This window comes from Alligator mississippiensis, chromosome 12, assembly GCF_030867095.1.
Source record: "Alligator mississippiensis isolate rAllMis1 chromosome 12, rAllMis1, whole genome shotgun sequence".
Taxonomy (NCBI): Eukaryota; Metazoa; Chordata; order Crocodylia; family Alligatoridae; genus Alligator; species Alligator mississippiensis.
In genome coordinates, this window is record NC_081835.1 from 56,887,766 (window position 1) to 56,911,692 (window position 23,927).

Below are 23,927 nucleotides of genomic sequence, written 5' to 3' on the forward strand. Positions count from 1 at the left end.
GTGGGCCACTTCTGAAGTAGACTAGGCTATGAATAGATGTGCATTCACATAGGGAGCTAGTATTGAATACTTATGGGGCTATTCTCAGTGTGTAGAGCTCTTATAGACCAGAGGTCCCTGGTTTTTCACAGGACAGGCTATCCATTAGTATTTTTACTGCCTTAGTGTTCAGTAGTCACAGCAGTGCATCAGGTTCCCATTGTCCTAGACACTACAAAAACACAGAATTAAATGACTACTCCTGCCCCAAAGAGTTTACAATTGAAGTACTGGCATTACTGAGTTCTGACCTGGCAGGACAAGTTTTGGGGTTGTTCCCTCCCACATCCATTTAGTTATCAGCCTCTGTGCTAAGGGTACCAATACATCTGCTCATTGTAATGATGCAGACATGGACAGTGGTGCAGTAGGGACTCAAATGAGTTGACCAGCTCATTAAATAGTGGCAGGTGTAAGTGGATTTTTTGCCCCTGTTTCCTTGCCTGGTTGGTGTGCTGAAGTAGGTAATTCTGGGGCAGGCTGGCTTGGGAAGGAGACATGTTCTGTAATGAAGAGAAGTTAGCTGTCTCTGGGAAAGAGGCAGGTGATGATGGGGCAGCATGAAATGGAAGTGAGAAGTTGCCTGTGGGATTGGAAAGGAATAATTGCACCTGAGGCTGGTTCAGTGTACAGCCCGGATAGCATCTCGGCATTCATCTCAGCATGTGTGTGGGTTTGAAGGATGGAGTCTACAGTGCTGCTACTGATCACTTCCACTTGGTTTGCAGATTGGCACGTGGATTCAATGTTAGGGCATGCCCATTCAGATCTGGCGTTGTTAACAGCTCCTGAGGCAGATGCCGTCCTGTACCTTCTGTTACTGTACCCCATCCGGCCGTACCACACTGGATCTTTCTCTGCTGCCAGGAATGTGGGTGTAATCTTTGATTTGGAGCTCACCGTGCTGGAACAGATTGCACTGAGTTATTTTTACCATTTTAGGACTATTGCCAGACTACACCCTTTTTCCTCCACAATTATGAAAGCATAATTTAAAATGTCTAGTACAATCTCTAGCCCTGCTCACTGTGGTGCCTTGACTGCTGAGGTGGACTTCCACCTCCACTGAATCATTGCCTTTCACTTAGGGAGGCAGACAGGGATGCTTCTTGCTAGGATAAAACCACTTGGACATTTTCATTATTGGTTAGTAGGTTAAGCATGAGTTTCTGCTTAGAAACCTAGCCATAGATCATAGGTTTCCATTTGGAAGCTGTACCATAGCTGGCTAAAAATGGCACCATTGGAAATTCCCAGTTGGAAACTTGTGCGGCTGCCTATTGTGTTATAATTGTACTCCATAGATATCAAATGTCAAACAAGCCAAAGAACATCAATGCGTGAAATGGGGTCTGAACCAGGATTTTTTACTCTTAAGCTAAATAACAGCTGAACTGCTCTTCTTTGTAAATCTAGCCTTCTGTTTGACACCTTGTTCACAACCTCCTGGATTAACTGCTTATGCGTGAAGACATTTAAAGGTCTTGCCTTATACTAATGTTTCTATTAAGTTCTGTCTTTCTTTACAAATCTCTCTGGGTCTGGGATAATTCTTCTGTGTACCATTCACTCATTCCAATCTACATTTATTCTTGTTCTCAAGACCCTAGTGAGATACTTCAGAGATGGGGAAGCATGGTTCAGTAGTTAGGGTAGTAGGCTTAGGACATTGGGGTCATGTCCCAGCTTGCCACAGTCATCTTGGGCAAGTGTAGAGGACAAGTCATCTATTTTTTTGTGTTAGTCCTGTCTTTGTAAAACGGGGTTCGTTGCAGTGCCTTGCTTCGTAAGGATTGGTAAAAATAACGAACGCGGGCTTTAAGACAACTCGAGGAAGAGAATTTACACAGGCTGGGATTTTCAACAGAAGTTAGCAGTGAAGTGGCCAACTCCAATGAATATCAACGGCACTCGAGTAACTTTCTGAGGTTCATTTGAAAACGCCAGCCACAACATTGTAATTTAATAACCTCTTACAGAAGGGTGAAATCTTGAAATATGATGACGTATGCTCAAACAATGTCCATGCTACAAGAGGTAATAAAAAGAAAATTTAAGTAAATAAGAGTGTCATTTTGTATTATAGTATAATGAAAAAAAGTAAAAATAAATGTTAGCAGGGTGACTTTTTTTTCAAAAGAGACTGAGTTTAGTCTTATTTGGACTTCTGTCTTCATTCATCTCCTTTGAAAATAACGGTCTGAAAGATTTGGCATCCAAATGTTCTAAACTGCGTATAGCAAACATTTCTCCCTGGGCTGACTTCTCCACTATCCCACACTCCTTTTTAAACAAACAGTAGATGAAAATACTCCTACATGTGGTACAAAGCCCATGCACATCTCGACATAAAGATGAATCTTCTGAATTTAATCTTCAGATTGCCACATCTCCCAGGAACTTGTTTTAAGAGATTTAAAATTATTACTACTTCTGCCTAAAAGGTTAGCAGATTTCATCTGCTGTACACAAGCCTAGGAAAAGCTATTCTTAGCTTCTTATTTCAGCGAACTCCTTAAATAGTATTAAGAATACATGCAGAATGCTTTTAAAATATGATTTGAAAGGCTATACTAATGTATATAATCGTTTGGGTATTTTTACACTACTAATTGCCCATGGTATCTGTGCAAAAAATATAACTATTTGAACAGAGGCCACTGACTATTTTTAGGTATCAATGTCTCTTGTTAAAATTAAAACATCATTAAAATGCCACTTGGGAAAACTGAAGCTTATTTTAAACAGGGACATTACTGTATTCCAGTCATGGTATGGGCTTACATTCCAGCCTCTTTAGAGCCTCTGGAAAGGCAAAATTTCAAGTGCCTTGCATGAGATGTGCCCTTGAGGTTAAACAAATAATTAAACAGTTAAAATTTCACCCACTTCTCTTTCCCCTTCTTTCAACTCCCATAAATGCTCCTGGTGCTTTGTTAAAACTCCAGATAAATGCCTATGAGCACACTTGCTCATCTCGATTTCTCTGCTTTTTCTGGAGCTTTTGCAAAAGTCCAGCTTTCAAGTCCCAGAGCAGAGTTCATTCGTAGGTGGGGGTGGGGGATTAGATTATCCTATTGTTGTGCATTGTCTCATGATGATAGATAGATGTGGATCACCATCAGTACAGTCAGGAGTTGGTGGCTCCATTTTCTGCAATATGGTGCCTGTAAATCTAACTTCAAAGCCTGCAAGGTCATTGGGAATATGGCCTGAGAGGTCTTGGCCACCCCCACATCAAAAAAGTTAAAGGCTACGTTGTCTGCTAGCAAATAGTCTCCCTAGGGAGGAAGTCAGATCACACAGAAAATGTTATTGCTCCAGAGCTCTTAGCCTCGGGGCCTGGTGTAAACTGAAGACAATGGAGCTATGCCAGTTTACACCCGTGTAAAATCTGGCCCGGATCTCAAAGCTCAGCATGCTTAAGAGCAATCAGCATTTTGCTGCCACTGTTAGTGCACCTGCAGTTAAACAGTAGATTGCTTTCTAAAGGGTTTGTTGGCACTGCATGTTCATAGTCCAGAGGGAAACTCCTGCACTTAAAGGTAGGCTTTGAAACCACCTTTCAATAAATTGATGTCCTGCAACTGCCCATTGCAAACTGCCCTTGTTTGCAGCTGGGCTGCGGGCACGAATAGAACAAGAAAAATAGTTACAAGCTTATTCGTGTCTAGCCAGTCATTGATACTGGCTAATTAAAACACTGCTTAGTTAGGGTCCTCCCTAAGCCAGGCTCCGAGGTGTGTGGGCACATTGTTGCTGTTGATTCCAAAAAGGGAAAGATTTCTGAAATGTTTGTACCAGCTCTCTCTCTCTTCCTGCTGTTGCTTTCCCTAACTAGAAGCATGTCCGTAGGAGGACTGTAGTGTGTGGTTTCAGCTATAATGGTCCAGGGAATATGTAGGAAATGAGATGAGTTTGGTAGTATCTTATATTGGGTCAGCTATATTTGGGAGGGATGATGGACAAGCTTTCAGGCACCAGATGCCCTGCCTAAGGAATGGGAAAGAAGCTGACACAGTTTAAACTACGTATCAGATTAAATTATTACTTTTGTTTAACCCTATTATGTAAAAGAGAAAGGGTAACTTAACAAGGGAAGAAGGCAGTAAACCTGTAGACTCTAGAGACCTGTAGAGAAAAGAGAAGTTATCAGAAGTGGCTACAGGACGTGGAAAGAACAGCTTGAATCGGTAACCCTAATTATGTAAAAGAGTAAGTCTGTTCAAGAGGAAAGAAGATGATTACTTGTAGAGTGCAGAGATTACCAGAGGAAGCAGATAAACTCTAATGAACTATAAAACCATTGTATGTGTTAAATTCCTGATGTTTTCATTGATTGTATCATTTCTAGGGAGTAGCCTGAGCATGGAGTTGAACATGCTCAGAGTTCAGGGGCTGCGTGAAGCTAGCATCTTAGCCCAAGACTTGTTATAACTGTGTATTTTATTTTTTTAGGGTCTTCCTGGTCCCCATGGAAACCCTGGCTCCCCTGGTCCACCTGGCCATAAAGTAAGTATCTGCTAGTGTGAGAAGCTTTTGCCTGTTGGCTCTCGAGGAGTAGGAGGGGTAGCAAAGTCCATAAAACTACTGAACCCAAGAAGGGGCTGATAACAAGAACTCCTGCCCGTCCCCATCCCCTGCCCTGCCGCAACCTAGGGATGTTTCCAGCAACACTGAAAAGTCCTTTCCCTGCACCCTATAAGACTCACTGTCATATTGCAAGATATATCATTCTTCCCTCAAAGTTGTTAGGAAGCTCCCAACAGCACCACGTGATAAGATATCCCTTAAATAAGGCCCGTTGCTGCTGCTTGTCCTCTTCTGCGCCACTTCTCTGGGCTGGACAGTTCTCTTCTCCGTATTTGCACTGGTGCTACTACTAGCATCCAACTCATCTCATCGTAGAATTTATACAATACTTTGTGTTATTTAGAAAATGTAGACGTTCCAGAAAGCTAAGTTAGACTCTCTTTTATACTTTATCTAATCAGAAGTAGTTTTAGAGCTCCTGGAAATCCAAGTAACACTGATCATGGTGTCATACATGAGACCAGAAAATGATTAGGATGCTGTTAGGGGATGGGGAAGTCAGGACTTGACTAAGATTTTTGCTAACAAAGTGAAAGCTCTAGGATTTCCTATCAAATGGGAAAGAAGGTGCATCCCACAGGGGCTTCCTTTCATTAACTCATCAGCAGATAGCCTGGTTTCCCCTGATAAAAAAATTACAAATTCTCTGATAAAAAAAAAAATCGCAAATTCTCTGATAAAAACTGCAAAATTCATGAATAAAATGAAAGGCCCCCCACAGCGCACACCCCCCCCCCCCTGCAGGAGGCTGTGGCTGCTGCAGCCGAGCAGAGCCCAACTCCCCCCCACCCCCCGCTGCAGGCTCATGGGGAGGGGGGCTCTGGCTCCCTGTGCTGCATGCACTCCTGGGGGGGCGCATGCCTCCAAGATCTGTGCACGGGGTGGTGACAGACAGGCTGCCTGCCACGGTCATGGGCTGCCTGCTGCGGGTTTGGACTTCTCAGCCTGCTGCCCTCCCCCAGGGCTTCCACAGCCCAGCGGGTACAACCTGGCGCTGCAGGGTAGAGCGGGGCCGTGCAGGAAAACCACTTGCCGCTGTGAGCTCTGCACTGCCCTGACGACACATCCCCAGCATGCATGGCAGGAGCGGGGCATTGGCGTGGGGTTGTGCCCCTCAATGCAGCCCTGCACACAGGGGACACACAGCCAGGGCAGCGTGGAGTTCGCAGCAGCCTCGCTCTGCCGTGCAGCGCCGGTCGCACCCGCCGGGCTGCAGAGGCCCCAGGGGAGGGCAGCAGGGCAGGAGCCCAAGCCTGCAGCAGGCAGCCCACCCCGCACACAAATCTGGGAGTCATGGGTCCTCCTTGCACCCCAGGAGTGCACGTAGCAACGGGAAGCTGCCCCCCTCCACAGGACGAGCTGTCCGCTGCCCCATCCCACTCCCCACCGGGGCCCTGTGGCCGCGCATTGCAGCCATGGGCCTCATGCAGTGCCCGGCTGGGTGACATCCTCAGCCCTAGCCTTGCCCAACTCCCTCTGTATGGGGGCCTCAATCCCCCATCACTTACCTGTGGGAGCTGCTCTCCAGGCTGCCTGGTAGCCATGTGCATATGCATGCACATGGAGCCCCCTGCCTGCCCTCTTCCCGCTCCCTCCCCGCGAGCTGGAACTCTGCCAGCCTGCAGACGGCTCGTTGCAAAACTGCAAAATCCGTGGGTTTTTTGCTAAAAAGAGAAATCCATGTTTTCCATTAGTAAAGGGGGAAATCCGCATTTTATTCTGTTTTTCTGTGGAAAATGGAAAACCCAGATCCCTGCTCATCAGTAGGCAGAAATGTTACAAACGTTAACTGATGCACTGGGGAAAAAAATTCTAGAGACCTGGCATTCTGCCTGTAAGTGATTAAGAAGTAGGCATTAGAGACGTGCTGGCAAACAGCAGCTGTTTTAAATTTAAAGTATAGTTATATGGCCTGAGAAGTGAGGCTGTAAAAACTACATTTTAGTGTTCTACATTTATTCCCTGTCAATGACTTCCAGATCACACATGTGGAGTCTTACACATCAAATCAAGATCTTTTCATCATAGTCCTTGCAAATTCAGCCTTGTCCAATCTGCAGACTCAAGCTGGGTTTGGGGTTGGAGGTTCCCGCCCGCCTCTGCCCTGCACATCATCAAAAATGATCACTGACACTAACATTTCAGAGCTTTCTCCTCTCCAGCTGCATTGATTTGGCCCCCTGATAGAAATAAAAATTTCTTGCAGCTCTTTCTCCTACATCATGCTGGACAGGTGGGCTTGAAGCATAAATATTTGATGGACTGATAAACGAGTCTGGAGCAGAGACACATTCTAGTTACAGTGGTTTTTTCCCTGCTAAGATGGAGCAGAGTTTTAGAGGAGATAAAATACAATTGAACACTTGGAGGAAAAGATCTCCCTTCCTCTCCCAAGCCAGGAGAAAAGCACATCTCCTGCAAGGCAGGCTGTGCTTTGCAGCATGCTCTGATGCATCTTGTGGTTTGTCGCTCCAATGCAGAGAAGGAGCCTTCGTGTGCATCCCTGCTACCCCCCATCCTGTCCCATCTCTCCCCTGCTGCCACACCACGCACTGAGACCACAATGCTTCAGCTCTGTAGAATTCAAATCTGGGGACCTGACAGCTGACACCAGTCTTGATCATCGTTCTCCAATGGTTGAAACATCCCAGGTCATCTCCATTGCTTGAAGCTTGCAGTCACAGTGAGGTTGTTTCAAAGAAGCCAGCACCCACCATAGTTTACAGCTAGCATCTTGACTTGTATCCAGAAGTAGGTGGAGACTGCTGTGCAACATAGGACAAATGTGCCATAAGGATGACTCCAGTAGGTACAGGGCTTCTGTATTCTGCGCTAGCTAGGATCTCTCTGCTGCCTGGTTAGTTATGCCTGTCTACCTTCTCACTGGTGGTTTGAAAAGAACCAGGAAAGGAAAGGAGGGAGCCTCTGTGCTGACCACTGTGACCAGTTCATCACAATGACCTTCAAACCAGTGAGATAACTCAGTTTGTCTTTGTCATATGAAAGCTGCAGCTAAGTCGTAGGCTAAGGATGAATTCTCACCCAGCAGCGGAAGAGAGGTATTTCAAGTTCTTCCAAAGCACCGACTAAATGTCGCTACCTCCTCTTGGCAGGTCCATACTGAGAACTGTAGCCTTCTCTTCTCGTCTACCTCCCATGAATATAGCTGGTGTTCAAAGCCCAACTTCTCAGACTCATGTAGCAGGCAAGCAGATTAGATTGTCTACCACTCCCTCTCACTTCTAGTCTCGACAGATGAGATTTCGTATCAAGGGCCTGACTTTTCCCGAGTTGCAGCACCTCAGTGAATGGAGTTAACATGAGCTCTAGGAGTTTGGTGCCTCTAACAATCCCTTGATGAATAGGTAAACGAAGCAGTCCTGTCTGTAGCTTTTTCTGCTGAGAGACATAAGAGAGTCAAAGAGCTGCTAGATGAGGTCTTCCTAGACAGCACTTTGTAATAATAATAGCTTGGAAAAAACAAGCCATCCAACAAATGAAACCAAATTTTCCCAAACAGATAGAGCCTGGAAACGATGACTAACACAAAGCCAGTGACACTGAGAATATAAACCAAGACCCTGCTCATTTTCAACTGAGTTAACAGGGTGCAGATAAGGCTCAGCAGTCGGTTGCACATAAGGAATCTGATGCTTAATTTTATCAGACCAAGACTTATATGTAGGCGCATGCATGTGTTTGTATTTGTAATATTTTATTGCATCATAGAGCTCTCATGTTATGTTGTCAAACTAGTCTACATTTTGATATTCCCCATATTACGAATTCCACCTTATTTCCATCATGATGGTGACTCTTAGTAGTTTAATAAGCCAGACTTAGAAAGTTGCTCTTTTAAACAGTACAGTATATGTATTTATAGTGCCAATTTTTTTGTTGTGCAAGTGGGCGTAGCCCCACTGATTTCAGTGGAGTACACCCATTTGCATCACTAGAGAATGTAGCCCATCTCATTTTTCCTCCGCTATTTATAATATATAACTGTTTAAATGGTACTCTTGCCACTTCAGATTTCTTGTGTTGTCTTTGGCAACCGTGGTAACTTCATGTCTAGTTAATGAAGGTTATGATTGTATTTGATAACCTTTTCATTTGTTTTGGACAGCTGTTGTGCTAAGACCAAGTTCTTGACTCATTATATGATTAGGAGGTTGGGGGGGGGGGCAGAGAAATGCTTGCTAATGACTTGACGTAGCTTTGAGGATATTCTAGGAATATTCAGAACTGAGGTGGGAGAGGGGAGAAAGTTTTGCCATCAGCTAATGCATTTTTTAAAAGCTGCATAAAAGCAGTTGAAGGAGTGAGGGTTATATCTCTCATCTGGAGGCTTTGGGTTGAAATGTTAAACTGTTTTCTTTAGGTGGCTGTTCTGAATAAATCCCCTATTCCTATTCTGAGAGTACAAATTTCCTTTGGGAGCGTGATTTGGCTCCAGGAACTTTGATGTTTTAAACATAGCTAGTACTGGGCTTGTTAGGCTGGTGTATTTTAGTTGTGCAGTTTTTATAAAGGGGAAGACCTTTCTTCCTGTAAAATGGGAGGTAGTGTGATCTGCTAGGCCACTGATGGATGTTCATTTAAAAGTATGATAGGATCTGATCATCCATACCAACAGTTGTGCCTGTGCCACACATGCATGGCAGGGCGCACACATTTGGAATTGGGCATCAGGTTCGAATTGTGCTGTACTTGCTGGTGCAGGGGGAGTCCGGGATCATGATCATGCAGGCTCCCCCTGTACCACCAAGTAGAAAGCTGGGTTCCTGGTGAACCTGTATGGTCTTGGAGTCGATTGGTGGTGCCAACCTCACAACTGCACCAGAACCAGTTCAAGATCCCAGTGCAGTTTCTGGGTTGAGACCCTCAAACAGCCAACTGGCAGTCCCAGCTCTAGGACCACACACGAGTCTTGAGCCAGCTCTAGTGCAGTCCCATGGTTGATAGGACACATCAGCCAAGTGCTGGTCCCAGCCCTGGGACCACACCAGACTCTTCAACTGCTCTGATGCAGTCCCATGGCTGGACCACCAATCAGCTGATCTCAGCCCTGGGACCACCCCGGAGCCAGTTGAAGACTTCAGCGTGATCCCACAGCTGGGACCACCAATCAGTTAATTGGCTGTCCAAGCCTCGGGACTGCACCTGAACTGGTTCAAGACTCCCATGGGGTAGGACCACCAGTCAGCTGATTGGCAGTCCCTGCATACTGGTTACATGTTTAATTTAAGGCACAATGGTGACCAGCCACAAAATTAATACACAGATTATGTGGAAGAGTTTTGTAGCTTATTCCCCATTTTATCATGTCATAAATTGCATAAAGATGTGGCCAGGTCATTAAGACGTGATTAAGTAGTTAATCATGTCTTAAGTGTAACATATGCCAGGGGTCTAAGTTAAAGCAAGAAACGGCATTGGTACTTCTGCCTTTTATTTCTAGTGCTGCCACAGATCTTGGGTAAGTTAATTTTTCTGTGCCTCAGCTTACCCACTTCTATATCAAATACACTAGTGTTCACCAAACAGAAATGATGAGACATAATCTTTGTCAAGTGCTTTGAGATCCTCGAGAGATTCACCGAAGGAAGCACACGTGTCTGGGAAGGAAAGGGTAAGCATCTGCTTGTCGGGGTAGGGTCCTACCTTTACAAAATAAAATATTCCCTCCAATCCAGAAGGAACAGGGACCATATTACCCTGCTCTCAGCAGTCATGGAGCACACAAGTCGCTCCAAGGCCTGAAATGAAGGATGTCACAGATTGGGACTACAGCTCTGATAACAGCTAAATGCAAAGCAAGATGATCTGCATGACTTCATTTACTGTTTAGCAAACCCAGCAGTCTTCATTCACAATTTGTACAAGTACATCTGCATCGAATCAGCAGTGCTCTCTACAGTCCGTATCCAAGAAGTCTCTTGCTCACCAAACCTCTCAGCTTGTGTTGGATGGTGTGGACAGAGAGAGAGAATGGGAGATTTCCATTCTGTGGAAATTTGAGGATAAGTGCCAAATGCAAATGTAGTCAGAGTGAACCGCTGGCAGATTTGATCATCCAGCTGTAACTAGAGCTTTGTGCTACTAATGAGAAATGCTAGTTCATAAATAATAACAGGACTCATATTTTAGATTCTGTGGTAGCACCTTCCAGCCAAGGACCCTCAAAACACTTGACAAACAGTAATTAACCCTCCCAACTGCCCTGTGCATGGGTAGGTAATCAGTTCCCATGGTTAAGTTGAAGTGCACAGGATTTGTAGGTTGTTTGTCCCAGAGAGAACAAGTGGCAAGTGCATAGTGTGGGGATACTTGTGTGTTTTACATGTGGCTGCAGCACAGGGGTACTACACAGATCTAAGATGTTTTGTATTGACTGAATCCAAGATGCCAAATGCTGGAATAATTGGGTATTCTGCGAGTCTTCACCCTCTTCCTCTGCTCATTCTTACCCTCTGCTGTGTTCTGGGGTCACCTATTACGTTTCAGGCTGGAATTTCTAAAGGAACCGATTCGTTTTGGACACTCAGGGCATTTATGCTCCGGGAGGTGGGGGGGAAGTGCTTTAATTAAAGTGGCCCTGAGAGCAGCTTTAATTAAAGCACCTGGAGCATCTTGTGTATCAGCATCCCTGTGCTGAAAACTGGCGGCAGGGGTGCTTTAACTAAAGCGTGTCAAATGAGCTTTAATTAAATCGCCCCCACTGCCATTTTTCAGTGCAGGGATGCTGATAGACAAGATGCTGGAGTCTACTGGAGTATGGCAATTACCATGCTCTAGCAGACACGATAAATTGAGTTTGCTCGAATGCACTGTAATTACAGCACGTTGGAGCAGCCTCACTACATACACGTGCATGCGCACGTGCACATATGTATGTATATAGGCACCCTCAGTTCCTGAGGTTCCCCCACCACCACCTCCTTTCACCCACAGTCTTGAATTCAGGTTCCTCTGGAGAAGAAGGAAATATGGAACTCAAATCTCAGCTGTGGAAAAGGGAAATAGAGAATAGGGCTACTTAGCACACTGTGCCTCTTTCTTCTGCCAGCCTAAAAGCCTTGCCACTGTTCGTCTTGCTTCTAACTTCTAGTTACTGTAACTTTTCCCTCTGGTTTCAAGTGTGTCCCAAAGTTAAAACAAGGAGCAGCATCTAGTAAGCTGCAGAACAGAACTGCTTAGTAATAGCAGTAGCAATGGTCTTAGCTGTATTGTTGGATAGCAATTTGTGTGTGCGTGCACGCGGGAAAGAAATCACAACTATATAGTAAATAACTAAAGTTGTGGTATTCCTTTCTTTCACATATACTCTCTTTAGTCAATTTATGCAGTCAAAATTAGTTTAAAATCTTTATTGCTATAGCAGCTACAAACAATTTCAAAAACAGTCTTAGTTCCGTCCCAGTAAAACAATCCAGAAAACATGAATGTTAAAATGTTTGGGAGGTGGGGATGAAATGGGGAAATAAAACTCCTTTTGAATGCCAAGGCTAATGTCAGCCAAGACCCTGTGCATGAAATGAGGAGTGTTCTCTCTGAACTAGGTCATGAACTTTGATTCTTTGTTTTAGGGTCAAAAAGGTGATCCTGGGCTATCACCCGGAAAAGCTCACAACGGACAGAAGGTAAGCAGTGCTATTTATTTTACAGATGAGAATTAGCCCACCAGATGAGAATCAGTATGTGCTCCATGCTGTAGGTACGAATAGGGGGGATTTAGGAAGGCGTGACAAAAGCACCTGTAGAAGTACCCGAGCGAGCTATTAGCTCACTGGGTTGTGTACTGATGGCAGCAGGAATGGCTTGCTGAATGAGGATTTACACATTCTAGATGAATTTTGTAGCCTGTGCTGAGCTCCATGCTCCCTGTGATTGGCACCTGAGCTCAGGTATATTTGTGCAAGCAACAGTCACAGCTTGATTGTAGTATAGACATAGCCATAGTATCCAATCCCTGATCCCAAGGAGTGAGCAGTCTAAGCAGAAAAAGCTTTGAGTTTAAAGGAAACATTTTCCCCCTTGGTAAGTGGGGGACCTGAGGAACTGATTTACTTTCTTGACCAATCATACAGCAAGTCTGCAGCAGAGCCAAGTGAAGAAGTGAAATCTTGGGAGGCCAGTGTCTTAACTTCACAGCCATCTTGCTGTCCAGATTAAGGAAGACAGAACTGTCCCAATTAGCATATGCCGACCCTACTGTGCAATAAATAATCAGAAGTTTTGCACCCAGCTTGATTAGAATCAATGAAATCCATGCAAGGCCAGTTAGCAAGGCCTGATTATTTAGCTCTTGTGTAAGGATCAAGAAGCTCTATTGCTAGTTCATTTCAATAAATTAAAAGCTGAATTTTGTGCTGTTTCACAGTTGATTGGTTTTTATTGATGCCTGGCAATAGAGGCTCATATAAATGTTGAAGTTAATAGAGGAATGATCAGGCTTCCCTAATATCTATAATGATTTGCCCTTTTCTTTGTGCCAACTCACTTTCTCTTTCCTTCATAACTTATTTCCAGTCCAAATAAACCTTTTCCCTCACTCACATTATGAGCCTTACTATTAGTGAGCAGTTAATAGAAAGTATCAGCTATGAAGGGTTTCAGTTAATTAATTTGAAGCCCAGTGTCTCGATGCAGTACTTTAAGCATGATGCAACAAGGATGATGACCCTAGAGAGTACTGAGACTGTTTTGAACCGAGTCTTTCATTTTAACCACACACAGTGATTTTTTTTGAACCACACAAAGCTTTCTGATGCATCAGAATTGGCATCACATGGAAAAGATCTACCAGAAAGCTCAATAACAGTTTTCTCCCAAAGCATGCTCACTGTAAGAGCAGGCAAGGCCCAGATTATCCTTAGTCTTTGTTAACAAGGCCTTGTTTCTGTTAGTATTAATAGAAACAAGGAACTTCCAGCTGGAGTTTGGAGTGATGCCTAATTCTTCCTCCAAATACATGTTAAATAATCAGACACAGTGCCTGCATGTGGGGAATCCTAAGGGTTCTTTAAGGATGATGAAAGGAAGCCAGGCATTTATTAAAGTTAGGGACCGGATGTGGTATGTAAATGGCTAGCAACAAAGGACAGTCCATTCTTAAGATGTTTCCAGTATGCCAATTGGGGCTGAAAGTGATCCTATCCCAAGACTGGAAACCAAAACAACCTCCATTCAAGCAGCCAGGAAGGGATTGATCAGCACTGTATACATAAATAAAATAGCTTTGTCAGACCTATTTGAATGCAGTCACTGGAGGAGTAGTAGCTGCAGCAGCAGCAACAGTAAATGAGCCTGATTACTGGATTTGGCAGTGGACATCCATTGATTCATTTGAAAAGTATGATTCTGTCCTTCCTTTGCCATTTCAACTCCTGTCAAAATGCAAATAGTGCGAGTGAAGGAGACCATTGCAAAGGGAGGTTGTGTTCTCCTGGCTAGAGGCTTCCATTCATTCATTGGTCCCATTGTTTCCATGATCTAAGTAGTAGAGCGTGTGTATTTACAGTCCGCTTTTAATCTTTGGAACCACGAATCATTTTCCAGTGTATTTCTGAGGAATTCTATGCCAAAGACATTTGGTAAGACTGTATGGGAGATGCCAATAAAAGCTGCTGAAAATTAATGAGACACGCTGATCTCTTATAGGGAGACATGGGCTTGCCCGGCTTGACTGGTTTGCCTGGACCACCTGGTCGGAAGGTAAGAGTATTTTCTTTATTAGTGAATTAAAATGATTGCCAGCAAATAAGAATTGTCCTTCTTAAACATCTCTGCTTGAAAGATTCCTGTGTACTTTAGAAGATTTAATTATGCCTCGGCATGCAGGGACAGGAGAGCAAGTTGGTATCCCCAATGTACAAGTGGATGAAGGGAGGCACAGAGACGAGTAAGACCACGTCAGAGCAGGGAAGAGAGCCCTGCCTCCCATTCTACTTTTCTAGGCACTGCGATCCTCAGCCTTTCTGGCTTCTTACTCTTTGTCTTGAAGGAAGAATGCCTTGGTTTAAGCCAGGTTTAGTTAAGACATGCTAAGTCCAATCTAAACTTTCTTTATCTCAGCTACTTACACATTGCCCCCATAACCATGTTATCAAAGCACCCACAATCTTCTAATCCCATTCCCATGAGAAGGAGCAGTCCTATTATCACCACTTTAGATGGGGAACAGAGACAGAGAGGCCCAGTGACTTGTTCCAAGTTACACAGGAAGTTTATGGTAGGGAGAGGAATTGAACCCAGGCCTCCAAAGACTACCTCCCCATCTGCTAGAATATCCTCCTCTAAGCAGTGTTTCCCCAGGCTGTATATATGCAGGCTTATATCATTTATCTCAGATCGTTCTACCCAGGGCAGGAGCTGAATTAACCTACAGGGCATTTCTGTGCATATATGCTAAGGAAGGGTTGAGTTTAGATGTTGCCTATCACGCACATGTTAATGGAGCCTAACCTCAGCTTGATCAAGTTTCTTGGGCAAGACAAACCCATATTGGTTTGGAAAAGCTTTTCTTTCTCTCTTTCATTGTGAATGGAGCTCAAAATTAACACGGGTCTGCTTTGTTTGCTTCTGTATTGTGCATCAGTAGCCCTAATGTCTCCAGTAATGTGCTTGTCCCCAAGACTGATGTCAAGGGCTAACGTGTGAGATTCCTCACTGCCATGTTCTGTCCTTTGTGTCTGAAACAGCGTACGCAACCTCACACCCCTGCATCAGCCACATTCCCGTGACTAAGTGTGCTCACACTTCTGGTGGTGGCAAATTCCACAACTCCGCTCCTCTCTTTTGTGGGGGAGCTTTTATTTTTCAAGCATTTTAGTTTAGTGTTGTTTTGTTTCTTTACCCTACTGCAAAGTACCAGCCTAATGCAATAGATGGAGGAGTGGAAAAGGGCTTCTGGAGGACAGTGGATCCCCATCATGGGGATGCTTAAGAACAGCCCCACAGCAGGGGACTCCCAGTTGTCATATTTTTACAGTCTAATATATTAGAGGCCTTGCTAAATGTTTCAGAGAAAGGATAATACTTTCCCCCTGCTGGGTTCAAGCAATTCCCTTGTGAATGGTGAAAACCTACTTGATGGCTTATGGGGTTAGTGGGCTTCTGTGCTATTTGCAGTGAGCAGGTATCACCATTACAAAGCTGAACACCAAACTCCCTACTTTTCCTGGTTATCGTGGGAGTGACCGGGCCATAGAGAAAGCTCCCCTCAAAGTAAGTGCCACTGAGATCAGGGACTAAAGCCACTTGGAAGAGCTTCTGCTATACAAGGGCCTTCAGTCTCCAGGGCTGGCAAATGACTACCTTTCACCTGCATGAAATACGCAGCATGGGGTGCTGGGCCGATCCATCCCATCACCAGTCATGAAAACAGGAGCTGGGGTTGTAAACCATCTGCAGGGGTGATGATACTTGTTCAGTCTTGGGTATTGAGCCAAAGAGCGCAGTGGTCAAGACTTATCCCACCTCCACTGTCACAAACTAGTTCTTATGAATTAGGTCTAAAGAACATCGTTTTTTAGCATAGCAGCTCATAAAACAAAACCTTGCGGTTTTGAGCAGCAAAATGCAGTGTCAGGAGAGCATAGGCCTGTGGTGGAAAACGTGGAGAAGGAATAGGAGATTAAACAAACATTCCCAAACCCAGTTCCATAGACCCCACACCTGATCTTGGCAAACAGACTCCTGAAGCTCGTTCACGGATAGTGTTGGTGGGGGAGAAAGGGGAATGCTGTTTCTTCAAGTCTACAAGTAAGGTGGATGATGAGATTTTCCTGCGGTGCACTGCACAAGAAAATAAACACATAAATAAATAACTAAAATGAAACCACAGCAGTGCTAGCCTGGCAGGCATTTTGGTACTGCCTGGAATTTATTAGACTTCTAAATTAAGAAAAAAAATTAAAAGCTGTTGGAGAAATATTTGGACAAAACAGTTTTCAATCTCAATTCCCTGCTGGCATCACCCCAGTGAAAATATGGCATTTGGCTGCAGACTGGGAGTCTGGTTAAGCTACAAGAAAATGGCAAATCCTTGAAAACTGGTGTAAGCAAGAAGGAAATGGCATTCTCCTTTTGTGGGACTGATGGGAAAGAGCTTCATGTTGTGGCTTGGATGGAACGGCGCTCCATTCATCTGCAAATGCTGTGTAAGAAGTTCCAGAGAGAGAGAATTTTCCCTCTACCACAAGACATTTTTCCTTCCCCTGCAGTCTGAGCTGGAGCCACTACCAAAAGGACGTGGTTTAGCGTGGTACGGTTTGCACCATAAGAACACCTCTGTGATGCAAATGCATGGGGAGGGAATCTTTTCTTTGCAGATTTGAATGCTCTGGCCTCAGGACACCCACAAAAACCTTTGCCTGTGCCCAACTGCAACCAGCTGCTCAGACATGGGATACCAAAAATGCTGTGGTTTTGTCCAAGAGAGATGCCGTTCTCATCCTCTTCACATGGAACAAATTTTATTTTTGCTGCACAGCAGTTTTAGAAAATGGTGGCAAAACCTTAGCTTAAAGGGCTTCTCTTTTGGTGCCTAAGAACCCATGAATGGTGTGTGGTTTTTGGCTGTTGGAGGCAGGCAATGGCTGCCTTGCAAATGTATTTTAGCAAAATGCTTTGATTCTCCTGAGACAAACTGTACAGAGACCTGAACAGCTGGAACTGAACATAAGGGTTGACAAAGTGAGGTACTGAGAGATTAAGAGACTCTCCCAAGGTCATGGAGACAGAGCTAGGAACTGGACCTAAATTTACTGAATTCCCAGTTCAGGGATCCAGCCCGAAGCCCTTCCTTCCAAAGAGGCAGCACACAGCAAGCAGCCTCTTCCAGCCTGGCCAGATGAGCTTGTCAGACCACCTCCAGTCCCCGCAGAAAGCAAGGCATTGTAGCTAGAGATAGCATGGATATAAACCTCGTCACAGATGAGCAAACCTTTCAGTGAAGTGTAATTTCCTTTTGAAATCGCAGCCCTTTATGTTTAATGCCCTGTAATCATCAGGAAGTGTTTGGATAGGAAAGCAAATGCAGTTGTTTTCATATGCTCTTCCCTGTCATTTTAGTGCTATTTAAAGAGGAATGCGGCAGGTAAACACTTTCACATACCAGCCAGCCTTAGAATACATAAGCTTTTTTTGTCCTCACTACAATTAACCTCAGACAGTGGTAATCACAGGTTAATGTGCAGAAACACACATTTTAAACTCCCCTGAGTTCACTCTAAACAATGAAGATCATATTTAATAGGACGCAGCAATAATGGGCTAGATATATATTTAGCTTAAGAGCTATTCACTAGCCTTTATAGATAAAACATTGTCATGCTTAGTGCAGACATTAGCTCAGGACTTGTATTTATAGTCGCAGTCTCCCTCTTCCAACCATGGTGCATTCGCAGTCCTGAGGAGCAATCCAATTCCTGAGTGTTCTGGATCTGCGATTTCCAAAGGAAACTTTTACACTTGATTTTTATATTTTAGGAGGGAGAGAAGAAGAGCTGAAAAGGAAGAGGAAAGAATTAAAACGTTTCTCTCCCCTCTCCCTGACTGTCTGTCTAGGGGCACAAAAAAGATTCATTCTTTTAGCCTGCACAATGCTCTCCAATGACCTTCTGCACCTAGCGTTAGGACCTGATTTGGATTTGATATGGACCTGGCTCCAGTTCTCCTACAGATATTCCAGTTCTGAAATCCAAATCAGATCCTTGACGGGGCTCTTAAAAGAGAGACCTTTTCCTCCTTAGGGAAGAAGGAATTTTTTATTCCATGGGTGGAGATAGTTTCTGAAAGGGATTATATCTGTTTTTTCAGTGCCAACTTTGTTGCAGTACACAAGGCATTAATAATGAGATGCTACCTCCACCCACGAGCTAGGAAGAGAAAATCTACCATTGATGCAAATACATTTGCTCTCTGTTTCACAGCTGGTCCTTCAAATGCCAGCCCAGCTGCTTGCGTTACAGGGTGTTGTACAGCAAGAAAATTAAAAAGAGGGGGTTGTGGGGGAAAGAGAGAGTGAAAGAGAGAAAGAAAGCATGCACGCACATGCCTGGGCTTGAATTTCTTTGAACACGAGAACCTCTGAAGTTTTAAATCTGGACTTAACTCCCTGCAGCTAGGTCCCCAGAAAGTGTATTTATAGGGGAACCTTAAAAAGGCCCGTTTATTTCTTTGGGATGGGGGAGGAGAAAAAAGACATCTAGTCTAGATTTTGGATAACTATTCAAGTCTCAGAAATGGTTGTAGGCTTATGTCAGGTTGACGGCACATTGCAGGTCTCAAAGCTGAGATTCCAAGACATTGACTTGGGGGTATTTATGTGATGATTAGGATCTGATGCTGGGCAGTGGCTGGAGAAGAGAAATTGTTCCTCTTGTCCAGTACTTCTGCAAACAGCTTTTTCCAGCTGCTGCCTAAAGCATTGCCCTGGTCTCACCTGTAGGTATTCATTCACTGCAGTGTGTGATGATGATGATGCCCCAGTAGTGCCTGCCCCATGAGCAAAGGTGATGGAAACAGTTGCCTATGAAGAAAGGAAGAGCTGTTTTGATAGAGAGTAACTTTTGCTCTATGGACATTTGGTTTTGGCTCCTGCTGTTTGTTTGGACATTGGCGATCATAGTGAGTGGGCTGCTGGTTCCAGATGAGTGCACTTAGAGCCGGGCTGGGCAAAACACGGCCCGCGGGCCGGATGCGGCCCGCCAGGCCATTCTATCTGGCCTGTGGGGCCCCTAAAAAATTTGAAAATTAATATTTATCTGCCCCGGCTGCCTGTCATGCGGCCCTCAATGGCTTGCCAAAACTCAGTAAGCAGCCCTCCACCCAAAATAATTGCCCACCCCTGACTTAGAGAGTGACTGACTTTAGCTGTGAGCCCTAGAGTCAGCTACCTGCAGTCGTGGTGCCCGAGCGGAGTGGAAAGCTCACATCCTCACTGTCCCTGTAGAGTATGGGATGGACAGAGCCCAGAGACAGAAATACCCCAAGGCATCCGGTGATAACTCTTAAAGAAATAGAATCTCTCCAGTGCATTTGGCCAATATGTAACCCATCAACCAGCAAGAGCCTCAACATGGACGTAGTATCTAGGATCTAAAATTAGCACAGGTTATTCATTGTCCTTCCCAGTTGAGGTTTGGAGCGTGGTACAAATGTAGCAGTTTTTTTCCTCCTGAATTCGGCGCCGTCTCTGAGCAAAAGGCTAAGCATTAAGCTCCTGACCAGTTCTCCAGTGGGCATAGCACTAATTTTGAAATATCTAAGAAAGGAAACAAAGTCATATGCCACCCAAAGCCATTGGATTGTGCAAACTTTAGGTCACTACCTGCTTGGAGATCCATTGGTAAACTTTATCCTGTTACCTGAGCCAGTCAGTCCTCTTCGCAAGTCTCTTTAAAAAAACCCTTGGGTCAATAGCAGTGCCCACATTGACCCAAATAGGTTCTGGATCAGGACTTTTGTTATCTAATTCTACGAGGTTCAGGATCCTTGCCACTCATAGGATCTTTAAAGAAAATCACATTTTTTTCTATAGACAGAAAGAAAACACAGGGTTGCAGTATAATGGTAAGCTCAAGCAGGAGAAACTGGGTGATGAGGGATTAAGCATTTCTCCAAATCCAAATACCTGAAATAGTAAATAAAGAGGAATGCAAAGAAGACTGGGCTGAATCCCAGGGATCATTATGAGGGCCACATACTGCTGTCAGGGAAAATTAGCCGGCCGTTCTAGAAGATCCTGTGGGAAGAATAAAAAAGGCAGTTGAACAGAACTGTAGAACAGGAATAGTCCCAGGCTCATCTGGTGAGTGAACTGAAGCACTTCGCCAAAAAGGATTCAGTTGTGACTCCTAGAGCAGGAAAAATATATTACATAGGATGTTCCACTACCGCACAGTGACCTTCTGGGATCCCTATGCCAAGACAGGGCGTAGGGATTAGAGATCAGGAAATAGTTAACCGTTATAGCTCAACCTGAAGGTATTTCGTTATTCCTGTAGTTTTTTTGTTGAGGTTTGATATTTTTTCCAAGGTTTGTTTCAAATTACACTTTTCTGTTCTCTATAACCTTATGACTAACCCAATTACAGCGTTTCTCTCTCCATAGCCCTGCCTGGGCATACGTGTCAAAGGTCTGGGTGACCTCTCGTGCATACATCATGATCCAGAAGGATCAATGGTTGCATAATACTACTACTACTCTGCAACTGAATTTAATCTTCTAATCTAGTTTGATTATTTGATGGAGACAAGTTTATTTTTAATGGCTACAATAACATTATAGAAAAAGCAAAAGTCTAACATGCCTGCCATCCCAAACCATTACTCTATATTCAAAGCAAGTTTCTGGTAAATCCTGGAAAACAGCCCTAAAGAACTTGAAGTCTAAAAAGCAGGATAAAGGCAAGGTGGGTGGTGAAAAGTCAGCACGACTCCTACCTTTCCTCCACATCTAAAATCTTCTTTTTCCGTAGAGCTTTCTTCTGAGGTCTGATGAGAAATTCAAGCTAAGTGTATGTAATTTTATTCTGTTCTCTTCTCTGATTTTTTTTTTAAATAGGGATACAAAGGCTATCCTGGACCACCAGGTCATCCTGGAGACCAGGTGAGTGTTCCTTCCAGATTTGAAAATTTAACCTACCAAGAGGGTCGGGTTCCTTGTTTCTTATCTGATGATATCCTGAAATGAAGTCGTGTCATTTATCAACCTGCTTGGTACAGTCAATATGCTTTTCTAGGGATAGTTTGATGCAGAGACAGTTAATGCAGTTTGCTCATGCCAACTGGGAGTTATGTACATACATTGACTATGCATCAATGGGATGGTGGGAAAGGACTTAAGTTACGCTTCTAACTTATTTCTAGTCTTTACTGCCCAACCTGGCATAAGTTTGCATGGTTGAAATAGGCACAGACTCATACTTACCCATTTTCCTTTACATTAATTTTTCTGCTGGAGTTTACTAACCACATCTTACTAGGTTGTAATTCTTTCCCCCTTTCCCCCCTCCCCCCACCATTTTTATTTGGATAAGTCTAATGTTTGCAGTAAAACAGCAATGAATAGCAGGGCCTGTTAGAGATGATGTTAAAGGATATTATACATGAATTCATTTAGTTTTAAAGAATTTTGGCAGAGCTCTTACCCTAGTAAAACAGTTCCATATGCCAGAGATATAGACACAGACTTGCACCTTCTCTTAGGCTCCTTGTTCCAAACTATCTGCAGGTTTCACCGGAGAGGTTGGGGGGGAAGGGGAGTGGATAGCAACACTTAGTTAATGCTCAGATCCTGTCAAGTTGGCTTCTGTTAGTTTTTTCCCTTCATTAATTTATTCCCACTGCTGCTTTTAATCCAACGTTTCTCTCTCTTTATAAATCTGTATCAAGTGAATCTGCAGCCCTTCCCCAGGACAAGGTAGCTAAAAACTCGTAGGCAGGGGAACTAGCATCACCTTCATGTACTCATCTTTTATTTCGGTTTTTTTATTAAAGGGTGAACGAGGACCAGATGGGAGCCCAGGTGCCAAAGGTTATCCTGGCAGGCAGGTGCAGTAAATCTTATCGTGCTGTGCACAGAGTAGTGATTTGGGTGTGCAGGTAGCTACAAGCATCCCCCCCAACATATACAATGCAGACTCCTTGAAATGTGTTTGGTTTTTCTTCCCTTCCTCCCCCTTGCTTTTGCATAAATTTATGTGGTCCTTTTGGATTTGTTAGTGAATATTGTCCCTTCCTTACTGTCATTGCCTTTAAGAAACAAACACACTTGTGATCACTGGAGAATCTGCTCAGGATATTGGGTGATCTCATGCAAATATGGTCATTGCAGGATCTACGCTTGCACTGGGTGTCAGAGAAATAGGCTACAGACATAAGCAAAGAAAAAGCCACTAAGCATGTCTTGCTCCTTCACAGATATTGACTCTGTACTGCGGCATCTACTCTGTACATAAAATCCCTTATGGATGAGACCCTGCTGAATATGTTCCAAAGAGTTAGATATTCCATGTGTCTGGCATCCAAGGCACATACCCATATCCCAAATAAAGATAGGGTCAAGGGATATGGAAAATGTATTCCCTTTGTTATGCAGAGAAAATGCAGCATCTACAGTCTATGAAGTTGAAGGGTTGGAACAACAGTACTGGAGGATCTCTTGACTTGTCACAAAGATTCCCAGTAACTATCTATATCCAAGCACTGGTGAATCATCCAGCCCCACAAGAAACACATTTACTGGGAAATTAGTGTATTATAATTAGGGCTGTCAAACAATTAAAAAAATTTGATTGTGCTTAGTTGTGCGATTAAAAAAAATAGTCGCAAGTAATCGCAATTTGAATCACACAGCTAAAAATTCAAAATTAGGTGCAGAAAATCTCAAACTTGTGCAAAATTATGCAGATCCTTTGTATGGTTGGGGGGGCAGGTGTGTGTATGGGGGGGATTTGTGAAGGTGTGGGGGGCTGTGGGTATGTGTGGGGGGTTTGAAGCTTGAGGACAGGGACAGGGGGGTCCCCAGAAAGTGTATTTATAGGGGAACCTTAAAAAGGCCCATTTATTTCTTTGGGATGGGGGAGGAGAAAAAAGACATCTAGTTTAAATTTTGGATAACTATTCAAATCTCAGAAATGCAAGGTACTGTGGGTCAGGAGTGAGGAGCAGCAGAAGGGCAAGGGGGCTATGGTTTGGGAGTAAGAATATAAACCACTATAAAATCACACACTATAATGGAGATAACTGTAGATCAGGGATGCCAGAAGTGACCCTCACTCCACATGAAGCCCAAATGACAAACCATCATTCCACATCAGTTTCTGTTCCTGTGTAGGCCCATTGCAAGCAACACTGAATAAGCCAGCCCACCAGCACAATAATCATTTACGCATGAAACAGAGAACATAAGAAAATAGCATTTCTCAAGTTATTTGCCAGAAACACTTAGAGAAGGGAAGAGTCTGTAGAGGGAAAGAAAACAGAACCTCGTGTATTGCTTACTTATTGCTCTAGAGTGATGCTGGTGGGCCTGGCAAGAAGGTAGAGAATTTGCCTGTGGCTCCAGATGGAAGTGTCCATGGACCTTGGTCATGGAGGGCCTGAACTTGTAATATTTTATTTATTCCAGGTCAGATCATCAAGATTATTAAAAACAGCCACCTTAAATGTATGCTCCCAGATCCATATTCAGGCACCTGAACAAGATTTGTCAGTAGGGCTGAGCAGCCAGTGATGCTCGACTGGTTGTTGTAGAATTAGTCACTTGAGTTAAGGATGCTGGG

General features: G+C 44.0%; 1 protein-coding gene and 1 long non-coding RNA gene across 4 annotated transcripts in view; one reads left to right on the top strand and one right to left on the bottom strand.

The window, feature by feature from the left end:
• The window catches only part of LOC102575623 (collagen alpha-1(XXVII) chain B), a 226,635-nt gene that overhangs the window by 44,642 nt on the left and 158,066 nt on the right, over positions 1–23,927 (top strand). For all 3 annotated transcript variants that reach the window (XM_019475657.2, XM_019475658.2, XM_014608190.3), the window contains 5 exons: positions 4,498–4,551; positions 12,222–12,275; positions 14,296–14,349; positions 21,206–21,250; positions 22,141–22,194. In XM_019475657.2, coding sequence (XP_019331202.1) covers positions 4,498–4,551; positions 12,222–12,275; positions 14,296–14,349; positions 21,206–21,250; positions 22,141–22,194 — 261 coding nt within the window. The remainder of the gene's footprint in view (positions 1–4,497; positions 4,552–12,221; positions 12,276–14,295; positions 14,350–21,205; positions 21,251–22,140; positions 22,195–23,927) is intronic.
• LOC109280225 (uncharacterized) lies at positions 11,988–22,145 on the bottom strand. Its single transcript, XR_002086467.2, has 2 exons — positions 19,082–22,145; positions 11,988–18,143 (listed from the first exon to the last, which is right to left on the bottom strand). It is a non-coding gene; the product is annotated as an uncharacterized LOC109280225 (long non-coding RNA).